Below are 14,425 nucleotides of genomic sequence, written 5' to 3' on the forward strand. Positions count from 1 at the left end.
TCAGAGACTCTTAACTGCTGCTAGAAAGGGGATTACTTTGATGTCTTCCTTTGCTTCCAAATGAGGTCTCTGGAAACTGGAAAATTAGGAAACTAAGGACATTAAGTAAAAAAAAAAAAAAATAGTAGTATTAAAGAGTTTCTGTGATTTTGCTGCTTTAAGTGACTTCCTTGTTCACTGCTCTGTGGAAAAAAAGATGAAACAACTGAACATGCATATAAATGTCACAGCAATGCTTATTTGTCAGCAGTTCAATTCGAAGACATAATTGCAGTACTAAAAAACCCCAAGTCAGAGACTGCAGAGAACTTGATCTTAACACTGGAGCAAAGGAATCCTTTTATCTTCATTCTGCTGACAAACACACTAAAGCTCTTGTTTCCACCCTTTACACTTGCTGGTTTTCAAAATATGTCATTCTACAGACATTGGATGACTTGAAGGTTATTCTAAGGATCTCTAAACTAGTAGAGGATTAAAAAAATCATAATGACTATATACCTTATACAGATGAGTTTTAGAACTTCAGTCTTCCCCTACCTCAAAACTGGATTAGATTTTACTCAAGACTTCATTCCTGCTTCAAAGAATTTCTGAGAAGCCTGGTAGCCTTGTTTTGTGCTAGGACTAAATGGAAGTAGTATTTTATTGACATATGATTTCTTGATGTAGGAGGTACACCTTTATGATCTACTTTCACTCTAAACTCTGAAGCAATACACTGACAATGTATCTTGCAGCTTAAACAAAAAGTACAAGAAGTTTAATAGTGAAAAAAAAAATGTTGACCAACTGTTCAGATACCAGGATTTTTCTTTTGGTTGCAGGAGAAATAGTACATCAAACTTCCTCTCTCATTTCTTACCTTCTAGATAGTTGTGAGCACCATCCGGTAAGGCAAGAAATGGCAAGTATTTCCATTCCTCTGGTAAACTGTGGCTGTCATGTCCTTCTCCAGGCTTTAGAGGAGGATAGGAGAATTCAACCTAAGCAAACAAAACCAGAGGGGAGGCAAAGAGAGAATATATTACTGTTACCAAACAAGCAAGTCTCTGTGATTCAGCCTAGCACCTTTCCTTCAGGAATGGTAGGAAATACAGTTTTTCTTCCTACTAGCACCCTTTGTTTCTTTCTCCAAAGCACCCATGGACTGGCTTGTGTGTGGTCTGACAGGCCATGGGCAGATTTGGCTTCCACAGTGTTTCCATCCAGCCTAGTATCTTTTCCTCACAAGAAAGAGGAAACGGATCTTCACACAGAAAACATCACCAAGCAGCTGAACACCTTCTCCATCTGCTGCTGTCAGCAGGAGTCATTGTTGGGGTACATATTTCTCAAAATCAGATTTGGCTTTTCAGTCTCTCAAGTGCCCATGACTATGTAACACATGCCAGCCTCTCTTTTACCCTACAGATGCTGAATGATATCAGAAACTACTCATGGTAAAATACTGCTTTTAAATATTTTTCATGTCCCTGACTGCAATGCATTCAACACACTGGTCTAAAGTACCTTGTTTGCCTTTCCACAAGAAATCCTGCTTTTCAATTTTGCCTTTCATTTATTTCTCAGTTACCTCTTTTTCCTAGAAACAGGGATAATCTTTCTATCCCTCCCACTGCACTACCTGTCTACCACATATCCTCCTCACCAGCATCTTCACAGTACTGTCCTTTCACCTTCTTTTCCCATGAGGATCTCTCTGGGTTTCCATCCACTTTCATGAGCTCATTTTTCAAGACATGTACATCTTAAATTACTGAATAAAATCTCTTTTACACAAATTTATAAGTGAAAGAAACTGTTTCAAAACACTGCAACTTCTCTTGAAGAACATCTAGCTATAAACTAGTGAGCTGTAAAATGTATACATGGAAAAAAACCCCCATGACATGGTAAGCATAGAAAAAAATCTTAATATTTGATGGATGATAAAATAAAAACACTGTAAAGGATGAGAGTGCTGAAAAAGTGGGAAATAAATAAAAAAAGTGAAATTCTTCACTTTAACACATGGTGTCACTCTTTCTACAACTTCTAACAACTTTGAAAAAAGCACAAAGGACAGGAAAACGCCCAAGAAATAAGCCTTGCTATTTGCTGTATCAATTCCTCACATTATTCCTCAATTCCTCCTAACTGTTCTTATTCCTCACATTATAAGAGAGCTCTTGAAAACATGCACAAAAAAATAAAGGTCCAGTGAATGACTGGAGCCTCAAGATGATGACAGTAATCCAGGAAGAATAATTAAGCACGGGGGAAAATAAAAGACATGCAATAGAAAAAAGAGTTAATTTGGGGAGAAGGAGGAGGAGGGGATACAGACCTTGATTTATAGTTGTTTATCAAGAATCTGCAGTCTTTTAAACAAAACATGCCAGTAGGCAAAGCAAAGAGCATCTGACTTCTAAAGGATAGCCAAACCCTGGAATTAGCATCCACACAAGGAACAGAGAAATTGCCTGCTATTTAGTACACACGTGAATCCTAAGAAATCTCTGCTGTCCTTTTCAAATCACAGATAAGAAAATTGAAATGCTAGAAGCTTAATCTAAATATCTGCAATACAGAAGAGGACTGTACTATACAATTTGATGCTGTCCAGATTCAAACTGGCTGGCTGAAAACAGTGTTTACAGAATCATTACTGGATTTGTCAGGAGTGAGCTTTGCAATAAATAAAGCACAACTCCTAAATTGTAAAACATAAACACTGACAGGGAATGTCTACACTAATGTCCTGAATTAGGTGTTTTATTTCAGTGCATGGCCAACAGAGGGGGGTTTAGATTCACCTCTGCTGGAGCTTCTTTCCATCAAATACAGAAGAAACCCTGGATCCCTTGGATCTCATCAAGTGCCTTCAAAACATCATTCCTGACAGGGAAATACTGTAAGGACTTAAGACCATATTATTTACAGAATTACATTTGTATTTTGCATTCCAATCAAAATAATAAATTAGAAGACATATTTAAAGGAAAGAAGAATAATTCGAGCTGCATGAAAAACATGTATTCACTAAGGAATATTCCTTTTTAAGCCTTTTTAAAAAGCCAAGAGATTCCGCTACTGCATTCTTTTGGCAGAGTGAAATTTGATGAAAAACTACTTTGTTCTCGCTCACAACATGCTATCAACACCTCAGCTGCTATCAGAAACTCCCAGCAACAGGGATTTCTGCAGGCTCTGTCTGTTCCAAATTCAACAAGCTGAACAGGCATTAGTGACACTGATGACAACCTTGTTTTACATTATTCTGGAAATTATTTCGGAAATGTGTTTTAATACAAAGATTTCTGTATGCATGGGTGTGTATAAATGAGAGAGGATCACGGAACTCAAAGCAGAATTAAGATTCCTTAAGTTCCCCTAAATAATGTGTTTTACTCATATACTTTATGACAGATGTGATTTGCATCCTGATGTATTATTTCTCCCCAAAAGGAACTACATAGGGAAATACCCTGGTTCCTAAGAAGAAATCACATTTGTGTAGTTTAACAAATGTCTGCTTGTAGAAGTATTGCCTCTCATAGAGGAGGCTGAAAGAGTGGAAGTAACAAAAAAGCAGGTTAAAAGAGAAAAATAAATTCAACAGGAAGGACAGCATGCAATGCCCTGGAAAATTTCCTTCCACCCCCTCTTGACTTAAAGAGTTCTCAGTGATTCCAGCTCAAAGAGTTCAGTAATTTTTTTCCCCCACAAGTAGTACCTGCAGGTGAAATTCCTATCAGTTGACTATATGTCAAAAAGCAAGATCTGGGAGCCATTCCTCCTAAGCATTCTCCAGAGACACAGAAAACAGACACCTGCAGAGGATGATTCATCTGATCTGTTTCTTTCCATTGTCTCTGAACAGAGCTAACTCAGATTTCGAAGTCTAACTTGCAGATGACTGAATTAATACAGATGAAACTCATCCTAACTGTTCCTTATCTTCTAGACATTCTGTTTGATTTCTACTGCTCAATTTGCAGACTTGGATTAATTGCAGTCAGGAATTGTTTGCTTAGAAAAAAAACCCCATTACTTCAAATGAAAGTACTATAAGAACATTAAAAAAAACCCACAAACAAAAAACCAAACTCAAAACCAGAAAACCAAACTCCACAGTTCTTGAAAATATTGAGACTGAGCAGCACACATACACAAAAATGACCATGGAATACAAAGAATCTCACTCAGTCCTATCACTGCTGAGTTTTTGAACTACTAGAGCCTCAGTAAAATTCCTCTCTCAGTCTGTTTGTGCAAGCCATATAGCATGGGGCTCCTACTTAAGGTAACTTTAAAAAAAGCTTTTTTTCTCTCATCTTCCACTTTAAATGTAAGGGACTATAGAAGAGACCTGTCTCACAGCTCTTTTTCTCTGTCTTCATTCTGTGAAGAGGGAGAAAGAGCTCATTTTTTATTTAAATATAATGGACTTTATGTAAATCCTAAATATATGCATGTGGCACGCATAAACATGCACTTCAGTTTCCTGACTTGTAAATACCTAAAGGGTGAGTGTCAGGAGGTTGGGACATCCCTCTTTTCTATAGTAGATAGTAACAGGACAAGGGGTAATGGGATGAAGCTGGAACACAAAAAGTTCCATTTAAACATAAGAAAAAACTATTTCACCGTGAGAGTGAAGGAGCCCAGGCACAGGCTGCCCAGAGGGGTTGTGGAGGCTCCTTCCTTGGAGGTCTTCAAGACCAGTCTGGACATGTCCCTATGCAACCTGATCTAGGTGACCCTGCTTCCGCAGGGGGGTTGGACTAGATGATCTCTAAAGGTCCCTTCCAACCCCTACCATTCTATGATTCTATGATATGCATTACAAAAAAAATGCCTGCAAATATGAGAAAGTCTTTTAATAAAGCTCAACAGTCAATTGGGACAGATAAAATAGATGTAAGTTTTCAGAACTCACTGCTGGAGCAGATTTTCAGACTTAAGAATAAACTAGATAAAACATGAACTAGAATCTCCATTTTTTACTCTTCAAAGTGTCAGGGATCTTCACTACAGCTGGAAATTCTGATTATGCCCAGTATGAGGTTTTGATGGGAATGTCTTGTTTTGTAAGCAGATAGCTCTTGATGGATTTCAGAACTAAAATCCAACCAGAATATTTTGTTGTGATTTAGTGAAGAAATAAATAACTGTGCTCTTCACTACACAGTATCTCACCTCTTGGGGATTACCGAGTTAAGATACAATTTTTAAAAACTCCCTAAATACACCTGAATTTCAGGAATTGACATTTTGACTTTCCTTCCATTCTGCTGTGTTAACTAGACTTTTTCTATGCAATACTCATTGTATTTTTGTTTGTACTCAATCTAACAGTTTAGATGCAAAGCACCTACAAATACATACCCCTATATTGTCTGTGGAATGTAAAAAAATCCAGGCAACCTATTTTGGCTCCTTGTCTTTAAAGGGACTTCCTCACCAGAATACATTTGAGACATTCATTAACTCATAGCTAAAAAATTAAGTACAGGCAAGGAAAAAAGTACTTCAGTTCCTACATTTAGGAACTAACACAATAGTGCTTCTCTTAAGAAAAAAAAATCCATTGATATTGCCTTCCACCTAAATTACAGTTACACAATCAGAAGTTCAAAGGACATTGATAAAGAGGAATTTCCGAAATATATGTGCATGTCCACCTAAATTATCACACTCAAACATTAGACAAGCAGTTGGCATTACTTTTTTGTGAAGTTTATCCTCAGATACTGTTTTTTTCCTTAAAGTGTTGTTAGCAATAACATTAAGAGTAAGATCCTCAATCAACACTAAACTGTGACGATTCAATTGTGCTCACAAGTATAAACACTTTATCCTCTCCATTCCATATACTATCATGTTTGAGCCATTTAAGAGTTAGTTCCTCTTACTCAGTATAGCCATAATAAAAGCTCTCTAATACAGGTATCTTGGAAGATTTCTCTTTAGACTAGAAATGAAAAAAATCTGGACCCAAATAAGTTTTCATGGGTTCACAGAATCATATAGACTATATGAAACATATTTCATATACAGAATGACAGTACTATGTTAAAGATAATGATTTTTTTCACTAAGTTGCAGAATCTAATTTACAAGGAGGGAATCCATTTCATTCTCGGAACAGTTACTTTGATGATCTCTCCCACTGCATGTACTGCACAAATAGGTAGAATAATTGTATCAAATGAAGAACAGGAGATCAGCAAAACCCACTCACTACAGTCCTATTTAGAAAAACTTTTCCCTTCATAAAACATTTCAACACATTTTATCTGGAGGATACAAACTCTTCCCCTCTCACTTAAGAAAGAAAAGCAGCAAGATAATGAGTACTGAGTACAATGCTAAGCAGTAGTGACCAAAAAACCCCAACAGATTGAAGTTACACCTAAAACTTGATCTCTCATTTCAAATAACTCAGTATTTGTCCTTCACTTGAGGTAGAGATTTCTAAAAGAAGTTTTCTTTATATATTAGTCCTACTATAGGCAGATCCAGAGAAAACCAGCACACCAGTGATTTTATCTAAATCATGATAACAACTGTAGCATCCAGCCAAGTGAAAATCCAAATATCATTGTTACTCTTTCAGCAATGAGAATGATTTATTATTTCAACTGCAATTTAATCTGATTTAAATTACAAACTTTCCCCATTCTAGGACAGAACCAACTTATCAGGACCCACAAGTTGAAAAGCCCATCCATATAACAATGCCAACACAGCAATATGATGACCTCTAATATCAGATTTCAAAGTATGTTATAGATTTACATAAATATACATGCAATAACTATTTATAATTCTCATGCATATTTACATAAATACAAATATGTAGAATAAACATGTACACTATATGTGTATATAAATATATTTTTAAACCCACTGCACACAGCAACAGCTAAGGAAATACATGCATTACAAAGAGGGTATAATAGTAGAGCATAATCTCTTCTTTCAGTTTTTGAAAATAGATCCTTATCTTAAAATGACCTGAAACACTGAAACTTTTGCATTTGTTTTCAAAGTTGCGTTAGTACACATTTTAGACACTTTTCCCAATTGCTTAACACAATTTTTAGAGTTACACAGTTCAAAGTCAGACACAAATCCTGTGTTTGGAACTTTGGCTCTTATCAGTCTCCTCAAAGAATGTAAATTACCACAACAAAACTCCCACTCCCACACTTCTCCCAGAAGAGGAACAAATACTATTGCAATAATTCCAGCCTAGAGGACTTGCTAGGGAACTCTGGGCCCTCAATACAAGAGGTCATACAAAAAGTAAGTTGGAATTCATAAAGACAAACTCTTAAGACACAAGGTACCAGTAAAGGAAGCTTCCTTAATGAAACAAGAGGGCAGCCCTCAGCAATGGGAGTATTGTGTACCCAGCCCAGCAACCAGCACTGGCCAGGTCAGAAGCAGTCCATTTTCCACCCACACAACCTGCTGCTCCCATCTCCCATTAACAGGCACACCCATCCACAGGGACTGGTGGCATTTCCTCTTCCCCAGGACAGCACTCAGACCTCATTACACACGAGATTCAGATGAGCACAATTTCCCCAGCTCTGCTGGGGAAATTTCCCCTGGTTTCCAAGGGGAAGGAGCCAATGCAGGCTGGCAGGGAGCTGTCAAACAGTACAGTGAATCCTCTTTTTCCTAGAAAAATGTAGGACTAGGACCGTAGACACATTTTAAAGCATATTTACTTGTCAATTCATAAACAGCCATTGTGTGTAATTCACATATTTACGTGTGCACTAGCATATATTGCTGAACTGATGCAACCCAAACAAGATATCACCTTGTCTTACCAGCCAACAAAGCATTCAGGTTCAAGTACACAGAAAACAAAAAGTTGAAAGTTGCCAGTTGCAATTTACTCCAGACGGAGTGACTTCTGCTCACTGCTTTTACAGCTTTGAACCTCCTTATTACATTGTTACCTTTACAAAAGCGCTGAGAGCTAGAGTTGCTATTTGAAAGCATTCTGAAAGAGGTAGGTGAAAGGTGCAACAGAGGTAAAGAAATATATATTTTACTGATATAGTATTAATTCATTTATGCAAGAGAAAGGTCAAGAATCATACAATTGTTTCACCTGGAAGAAATCTTTAAGATTATCGAGTCCAGCCTTTGTCCCAGCCCTATCAACCACTAGACCATTTCCCTAAGTGCAAAATCCACCCATCTATGAAACCCCTCCAGGGACAGTGACTCCAGCACCTCCCTGGGCAGCCGTTCCACTGTTTGACAACCCTTTCAGGAAAGAAATTCCTCCTCATATCCAGCCTGAGCTTCTGTTGGCGCAGCTTGAGGCAGTTTCCTCTTGTTCTATTGCTTGTTACTAGGGAGAACAGATTGACTCCCATCTCACTACAGCATCCTTTCAGGTAGTTGTAGAGAGTGACAAGGTCTCCCCAGAGTCTTCTTTTCTCCAGGCTAAATAGTCCCAGATCCCTCTGCTGTTCCTCATATGAGATGTGCTCCAAATCCTTTATTAGCTTGGTAGCCCACCTCTGGATCCTCTCCAGCACCTCAATGTCCTTCTTGTAGAGAGGGGCCCAAAAATGTACATATTTCTGTTACAGAATGTTTAAGTAACTACTTGGGTATTATTTCAGAAACAGATAGCAGACAGATCATAAGATGAAAGTTAACAATGATGACTACAAGAAGGGTTACACAACTGTAAAAATGTATTTAGGAGCCTTCTCTCAGTTCACACATCAGGGCAAGTATGGAGAAAACATCCACAATGGAATCCTTCAAAGGATTACTTTAACTCCTGTCCAGGACTTGAAGGAAGCAACTGCAAGACTACCAAAGCAAAGTACTCCTTAAAGCTTGAAAAACTAAACAAGCAAGTGAACAACAACAACAAAAAAGTCCACCATACCTGGGAGTTTTTCTTAAATGATGAACACAAAATAGTAAACAGATGGGTTACATAGGCATGCCAAGAGTGGAACCTATCATCAATTCTACCATGGAAGAGTCTGTGGTATTATTTACAGATGTGTGAGATAGCAATTACATGTATACTCAGCAGTGTGTATTTAAAACAATTAGCACCCCATGCTAATTTTAGTAGCATTTCTAGTAACAGCCAAAAAGCTTCTTTCAAAGTTTCAACCTGTTGGACCTTAGCAAATCCACATAGTTTAGACAACAGGCTTATCTTTGATATTCAATGTAAGCTATCTGATTAACTTTATCAGATATTTCATACCCATAATGGTCCTTTAAAGTGCTTAAATAATACTATCACAAGCAAGGAATAAAATCAAAGGAATTGTACTAATATTTACAGCTTATCATCAACAGAGCCAGGAACAAAGATCTTTGGCTTGATTCCAGCCTAGTTAATCACAGCACACAAGCTACTCCAAAACAGATCACACCATTCTGTAGCAGAGTTTCTTTACTATCAATTTATGCCCCAATGCTTTTGTGACTTGAGTCCTGCAGAGCCTGAGAAGTGTGTAGAACTCTAACCACACCAAAACCATGTGTTCTGTATAAAAGGACAAGAGTATGAGTATCCACATGTGACAAAAGGCTGTGTTTGTTGCTTCTCTTAGGCCACTCCTCTTATTACTGCCAAACAGGTCACAAAACCCCCTACTTATTCTGAACTCCCAAATAAATGTTGTACTAGTTTTATTTCAGATTAATAGAAATCATGTTAAATTCCTGTTGAGACAGGCAGGCAGGCTGCATGACCTCTTGATCTGACATTCCTCAAATCCATCCTGAATAACTGCCACTTGAAAGCTGCTTTGGAACTTTGCTTTCCTGCAGTTAGTGGTTTCTTATATGCCACCCGCAGCGTGTCTACAGGTTGGTCAGAGCCACTTGTTTTTGAGCTGACACAACCTTTCAGACTAAAAGGTTGGGTTTTCCTCCTCATTTTTCACTTTCTGATAGTGTCCAAGTCAGCCTGCATGGAATGTGGTGGTTTAATGAGTACTCCAGAGACCATGAGTCAACATGGCAAACAAAAAGAGAAGTCCTGGAGTACCACTTTCAAGAGACTCCTTTCCACCCTCTTCCTGGTCTTTGCCTTGTGCCTTTGCTGTCTGCTGTAGATGTCCACTTGGCAAACAAATCCTGTGAACTAACTGGCTGAAAACCAGGCTTTTTGTTTACCTCAGTTCCCAGTTTCAGCTTACCACACAACCACTCCTGCTTTTCAGTTTTGAAGAGGCAGGAGATAAAAAGGGGAGAACGTTTCCATATCCACAGAGGTGGCTTAAAATCTTCATATAGAATACAGCCTCAAAATCCTTTTTCTTAGCCTACCTAGCCAAGCTTTTCTATATTCTCCTTAAAAACAGACTGCCCAAGGACTACTTCATCCATTCCTACAAGTGATAGACAGAATCGGAATCCATGTTTGTGAAAGGTGGATAGAATTTTTGTACATCAACAGATACATTATTGTACTGTAAGATTACATTTGTTGCCACTCTTGCCTCCAAATTGCAACACTTCTGTGACTTTTCCTTGACCATATGCAGTGTCTTTTCTCTTCCAGAGGCCTCTTCATGTTAATTCCCAAGCCTTTACTTTGATTACTCCTTCCTGATTCCTCAAGTTTGTTCACCATAGTTAGATTTTACTATGTAAGCGACGTCAGGACTGCTTACATGGGTCCAAATTCAGACTTGAGAAAAACCTCTTGCAAGCACCTTTCAAGATCAGCAGTTCCTCTTCTGACACAAATCTATTCCCGCTCCTTCTCCTTCATACTACTCTTTACCCAAGTACCAGCCAAGTTAAAGTTGTCTAACAGAGAAATTAAGTCAGTCATTTATTCTTACCAGAGATGCAGGTCAGTCAGGCATGAGCTATTTTTAGTGAATGCTCATAAGACTCAGTCTACTTAGTTTCAAGATGTTAATTAATTCTTTCCTTCAAAAATTCTCTAGAGCCTTACATACTACTGATGTCAAACTCATTAGGCTACAGCTGCACAGCTCCCTGTCTCCAATTCTTTTAAGAAATGACTTTTATGGTTCAGTAACAGATCTGCTAGGTCACAGTTAAAATCTATTTTGAAATAGGGTTCTGGTTAGATTTCCCTTAGGAGGCCTGGCTGTATGTAGTTCTACCAACTGCCATTTTACTCCTGCAAATCATTTCCCTGTGACACAGTTACCCTGTCCCCTTCCCCAAACATCTTCCTCTAACTTCTTCAGTTCATTTCATAGAATCACAGAATCATTTTGGCATGAAAAGACCTTTAAGATCATTGAGTCCAGCCTTTGTCTCAGCCCTGTCAACCACTAGACAATCCACCTGTCCCTGAAACCCCCTCCAGGGATAGTGACTCCAGTACCTACCTTCCTGGGCAGCTGTTCCAATGCCTGACAACCCTTTCAGGAAAGAAATTTCTCCTCATATCCAGCCTGAGCCTCCCCTGGCACAACTTGAGGCAGTTTCCCCTTGTTCTTCTGCTTGTTACTAGGGGGAACAGACCAACCATCACCACCTCGCTACAACTTCCTTTCAGGTAGTTGTAGAGCAAGAAAGTATCCCCTGAGCCTTCTTTTCTCCAGGCTAAACAGCCCCAGATCCCTCAGCTATTCTTCACACAAGACATGCTTCAAATCCTTTCCTGGCTTGGTAGCCCACCTCTGGATCCTCTCCAGAACCTCAATGTCCTTCTTGTAGAGAGGGGCCCAAAACTGGACACAGCATTCAAGGTAGAAGACTTTGGTTCAGAGGTATTCCGACTCAACTTTTGGTAACACCAAAAACATACTTCTACAAATGTTTTACTGGCAGCAAGATAAAATTCACTGCTATGAATCTGTAGTTTGGGAGGGCTTTCTTAGTGGTGTTTGTTTATCTTTGCATCAACACTGTGTAATGTTACAAGAAAATACAGGCCCCAAAGGATGAACAGAAGCAACAAAAGCCACCTCTGCTTTTCTCTCCAATATGTCATCTTTTCCAAGAAGCCACAACAAGGTGAGGGCAAAAAAAGGTTCTTCCTCCTCAGGACACCCAGCTAACTCCCATCTCTTAACAGTCTTGGACAAGAAAGACTGATAAATATTGCAAACCTTGCAACGCAGATGATCAAATTCCTTTAGGAGCTGGTGCTGTGAACATCCACATGTGAACAGCCCCCAGACACTCCAGGGAGAAAGGATGCCTTGCAAACCCATGCAGATCTTTCAAAAAAAAGAGGTGGAAGAACACCAAAAATGAGTTACTGCCCTGCTGCTTCAGCCTCTGTTCGTGGGAGGGATTGTTTTACACGTTACCATGCTTGGTTTGTTTCTTGAAGCATTACCACTGGCTAACATACCTCTCTGCTACCCTGTATGGAATGTGTTTGCATCAGACCAATTATTAGGTAATAACAACTACCACATTCAATATTGTTTTGGTAATTTCTGTAACAACTAAGAACACTCCATGGAAAAAGACTCACTGCATGTCCAGACTGTATCTATCTGCTGTTGTAGCAGCAAAGTAACTGTGTGTGGAGCCCAGCTGGGCAGCAGTATCCCTGTTCCAAAGGTTAAAAAGATGAAAACAAAAAAAATGAGCATAAAGTACCTATAAAATACCTTCCACTTCACAGGTCACATGAGGCAGTCCAGTATTTACGAACGATAAGAAGAAACACGCAAAAAAATGTTAAGTGAAGGGTGGACTTATACCCTGGGGCCATCAAGCCTTTTGTGTAGACGTTGCACCTGTGAGAGTTCAACACGGTGCTGCCCGGCTGGGCCGGCAGGTAGAGAAGGTACATTAAAAAAACCTTTTGTCTCTCTATTCTCTGAAAGCATGAAACACGCACGACTCGCGGGACATACGGGTGTCACAGTTGGAGGGCAGCACGCAGAGGAAAGCAAGCGGAGGGCCGGCCGGCAGCCGGGAGCTGCCCGCGCCCCGCCTCGCCGCGGGGCAGGCCAGGGAGCGGTCACGTAGGCAGCTCCGCACACACGAACTGCTCGCGGCGGGCTGAGTCACGGCCCCGCCGGGCAGCCGCCGCCCCGCGCCCCCGCCTGAGGGAACCCCCGGCCTAGCCCGGGCCTTCGGCGGGGGACGAGGCAGGCCGCGGCCAACCGTGGCCTCAGCGCTCCTCGCCGGTTTCAAATTGCTCCTTTACCTGTCCCTTTGGGCTAAAAGCCAAGGTCTCCCCCAGCCCCATCAGACGCGCCCCGTCCCGCAGGGGGCTCAAGCCTTCCTTCCCCGCAGGGCCGCTCCCAGACCACCCCGCCGCAAGCTGAGAGCGACAGGCAGGCAGCTCAGCGCCGGGGAGGGGATGGGGGAGGGTTGGGAGGAGGCGGAGGGGAGCGTCAGGAGAAGAGGGGCACCCGTAGGCGGGCGAGGAGGCGGCGGCACCCGCGCCCCCTCACCTGGCAGCCCTTCTTGTGATGAAAGCCCACCACCACGATGTGCAGCACCGGGCCCCGCTTCTCCATGGAGCCTCGGCGATAGCTGTCTGAAGGATGCCGCCGTGCCCGGGCTCTCGCTCCGCCTCCCGCCTCCGAGAGGCCGACAGGGACGCAGGCCCAGCCGCCTGCGCTTCCGCACGGCCCGGCCAGGGGAGGGCGGGATGCCGTGGGCTGCACCCCCGTCTTCCCGCTCCTCCTCCCTCCCGCCGCCGGGGCGGGATTTCACTTCGGCCCGTCCCTCAGGAGGCGCAGGGCGGTGAGCCGCGGTGAGCCGCGGAGCGAGCGCGGGACCCGCACCACTCTTCATCCCGCGCAACACGTTCTCCGGGAAAGCTCGCTTCATCGAAAGGCCTGCCGGGCAAGGAGGCTTCATGTTATCCCACAACCAGGAAAACACATCGCGCCCGCTGGACTTCGGCTGAGACTTTCCTGCCGTTGGATCGTGGTAAGGCTGCGAGGTCGGGCGGTAAGGGTGCCAACTTTTTCTGATCTTTTCCTGAGAAAAATCTGCTCTCAAAGTATCCCCGAAGGGCAGAGGACGGCACATCCTCGGGCTGCACCCTCCGTGTATGAAGTCTCGCAGATTAATGACAGGGGAAAGTGAAGTCTGCGCTGCTTTCAGTCCAGGTGTATCAGGTTGGTTGCTGAAGGTTAAAAGCAATAACAATCAAGTTAAGGGTGCTTCTGTTAGTACTCTTCTGCTGCTAAACATACGCTGTGGTACATTAGAAAGATAATTTAAATACTTGTCCAAGAGCCCAGGCAAATTCAGTGCAAGAAAACAATCTTTATCTTGCTTTTGTCACACTCAAATTGTGCTCTCTCTTTGTTATGACCCAATACTGGTTGTTTAAATTAACGGTATTTGCTAGAGACAGTACTCAATAGTTAAGATTTTCTGTGGAAATCGGAGGAAAAGATTATTTATGAAAGAATTTTAAAAGAATAGGGGTTAAAGAAAATCTCATTACTAACACTGTATCCAG

General features: G+C 41.3%; 1 protein-coding gene across 5 annotated transcripts in view; it reads right to left on the bottom strand.

Annotated features, from left to right (window-relative positions):
• AVL9 (AVL9 cell migration associated) overlaps positions 1-13,584 on the bottom strand; it is a 40,267-nt gene extending 26,683 nt beyond the window's left edge. For 3 of the 5 annotated variants that reach the window (XR_009818756.1, XM_061996467.1, XM_061996464.1), the window contains exons 1-2: positions 12,093-12,579; positions 866-986 (exon numbers count right to left, since the gene is read on the bottom strand). Coding sequence is in view for 4 of the 5 variants with exons in the window: in XM_061996467.1 (XP_061852451.1) it covers positions 866-986; positions 12,093-12,197 (226 nt within the window). In the remaining variant the exon portion in view is untranslated. Of the gene's footprint in view, positions 1-865; positions 987-12,092; positions 12,580-13,150 lie in introns of those variants that run through there. The other 2 variants (XM_061996465.1, XM_061996466.1) reach the window with 2 other exon arrangements.
• Positions 13,585-14,425: the final 841 nt, after the last annotated feature.

The sequence above is a fragment of the Colius striatus genome, chromosome 5 (genome assembly GCF_028858725.1).
Source record: "Colius striatus isolate bColStr4 chromosome 5, bColStr4.1.hap1, whole genome shotgun sequence".
NCBI classification, from domain to species: Eukaryota; Metazoa; Chordata; class Aves; order Coliiformes; family Coliidae; genus Colius; species Colius striatus.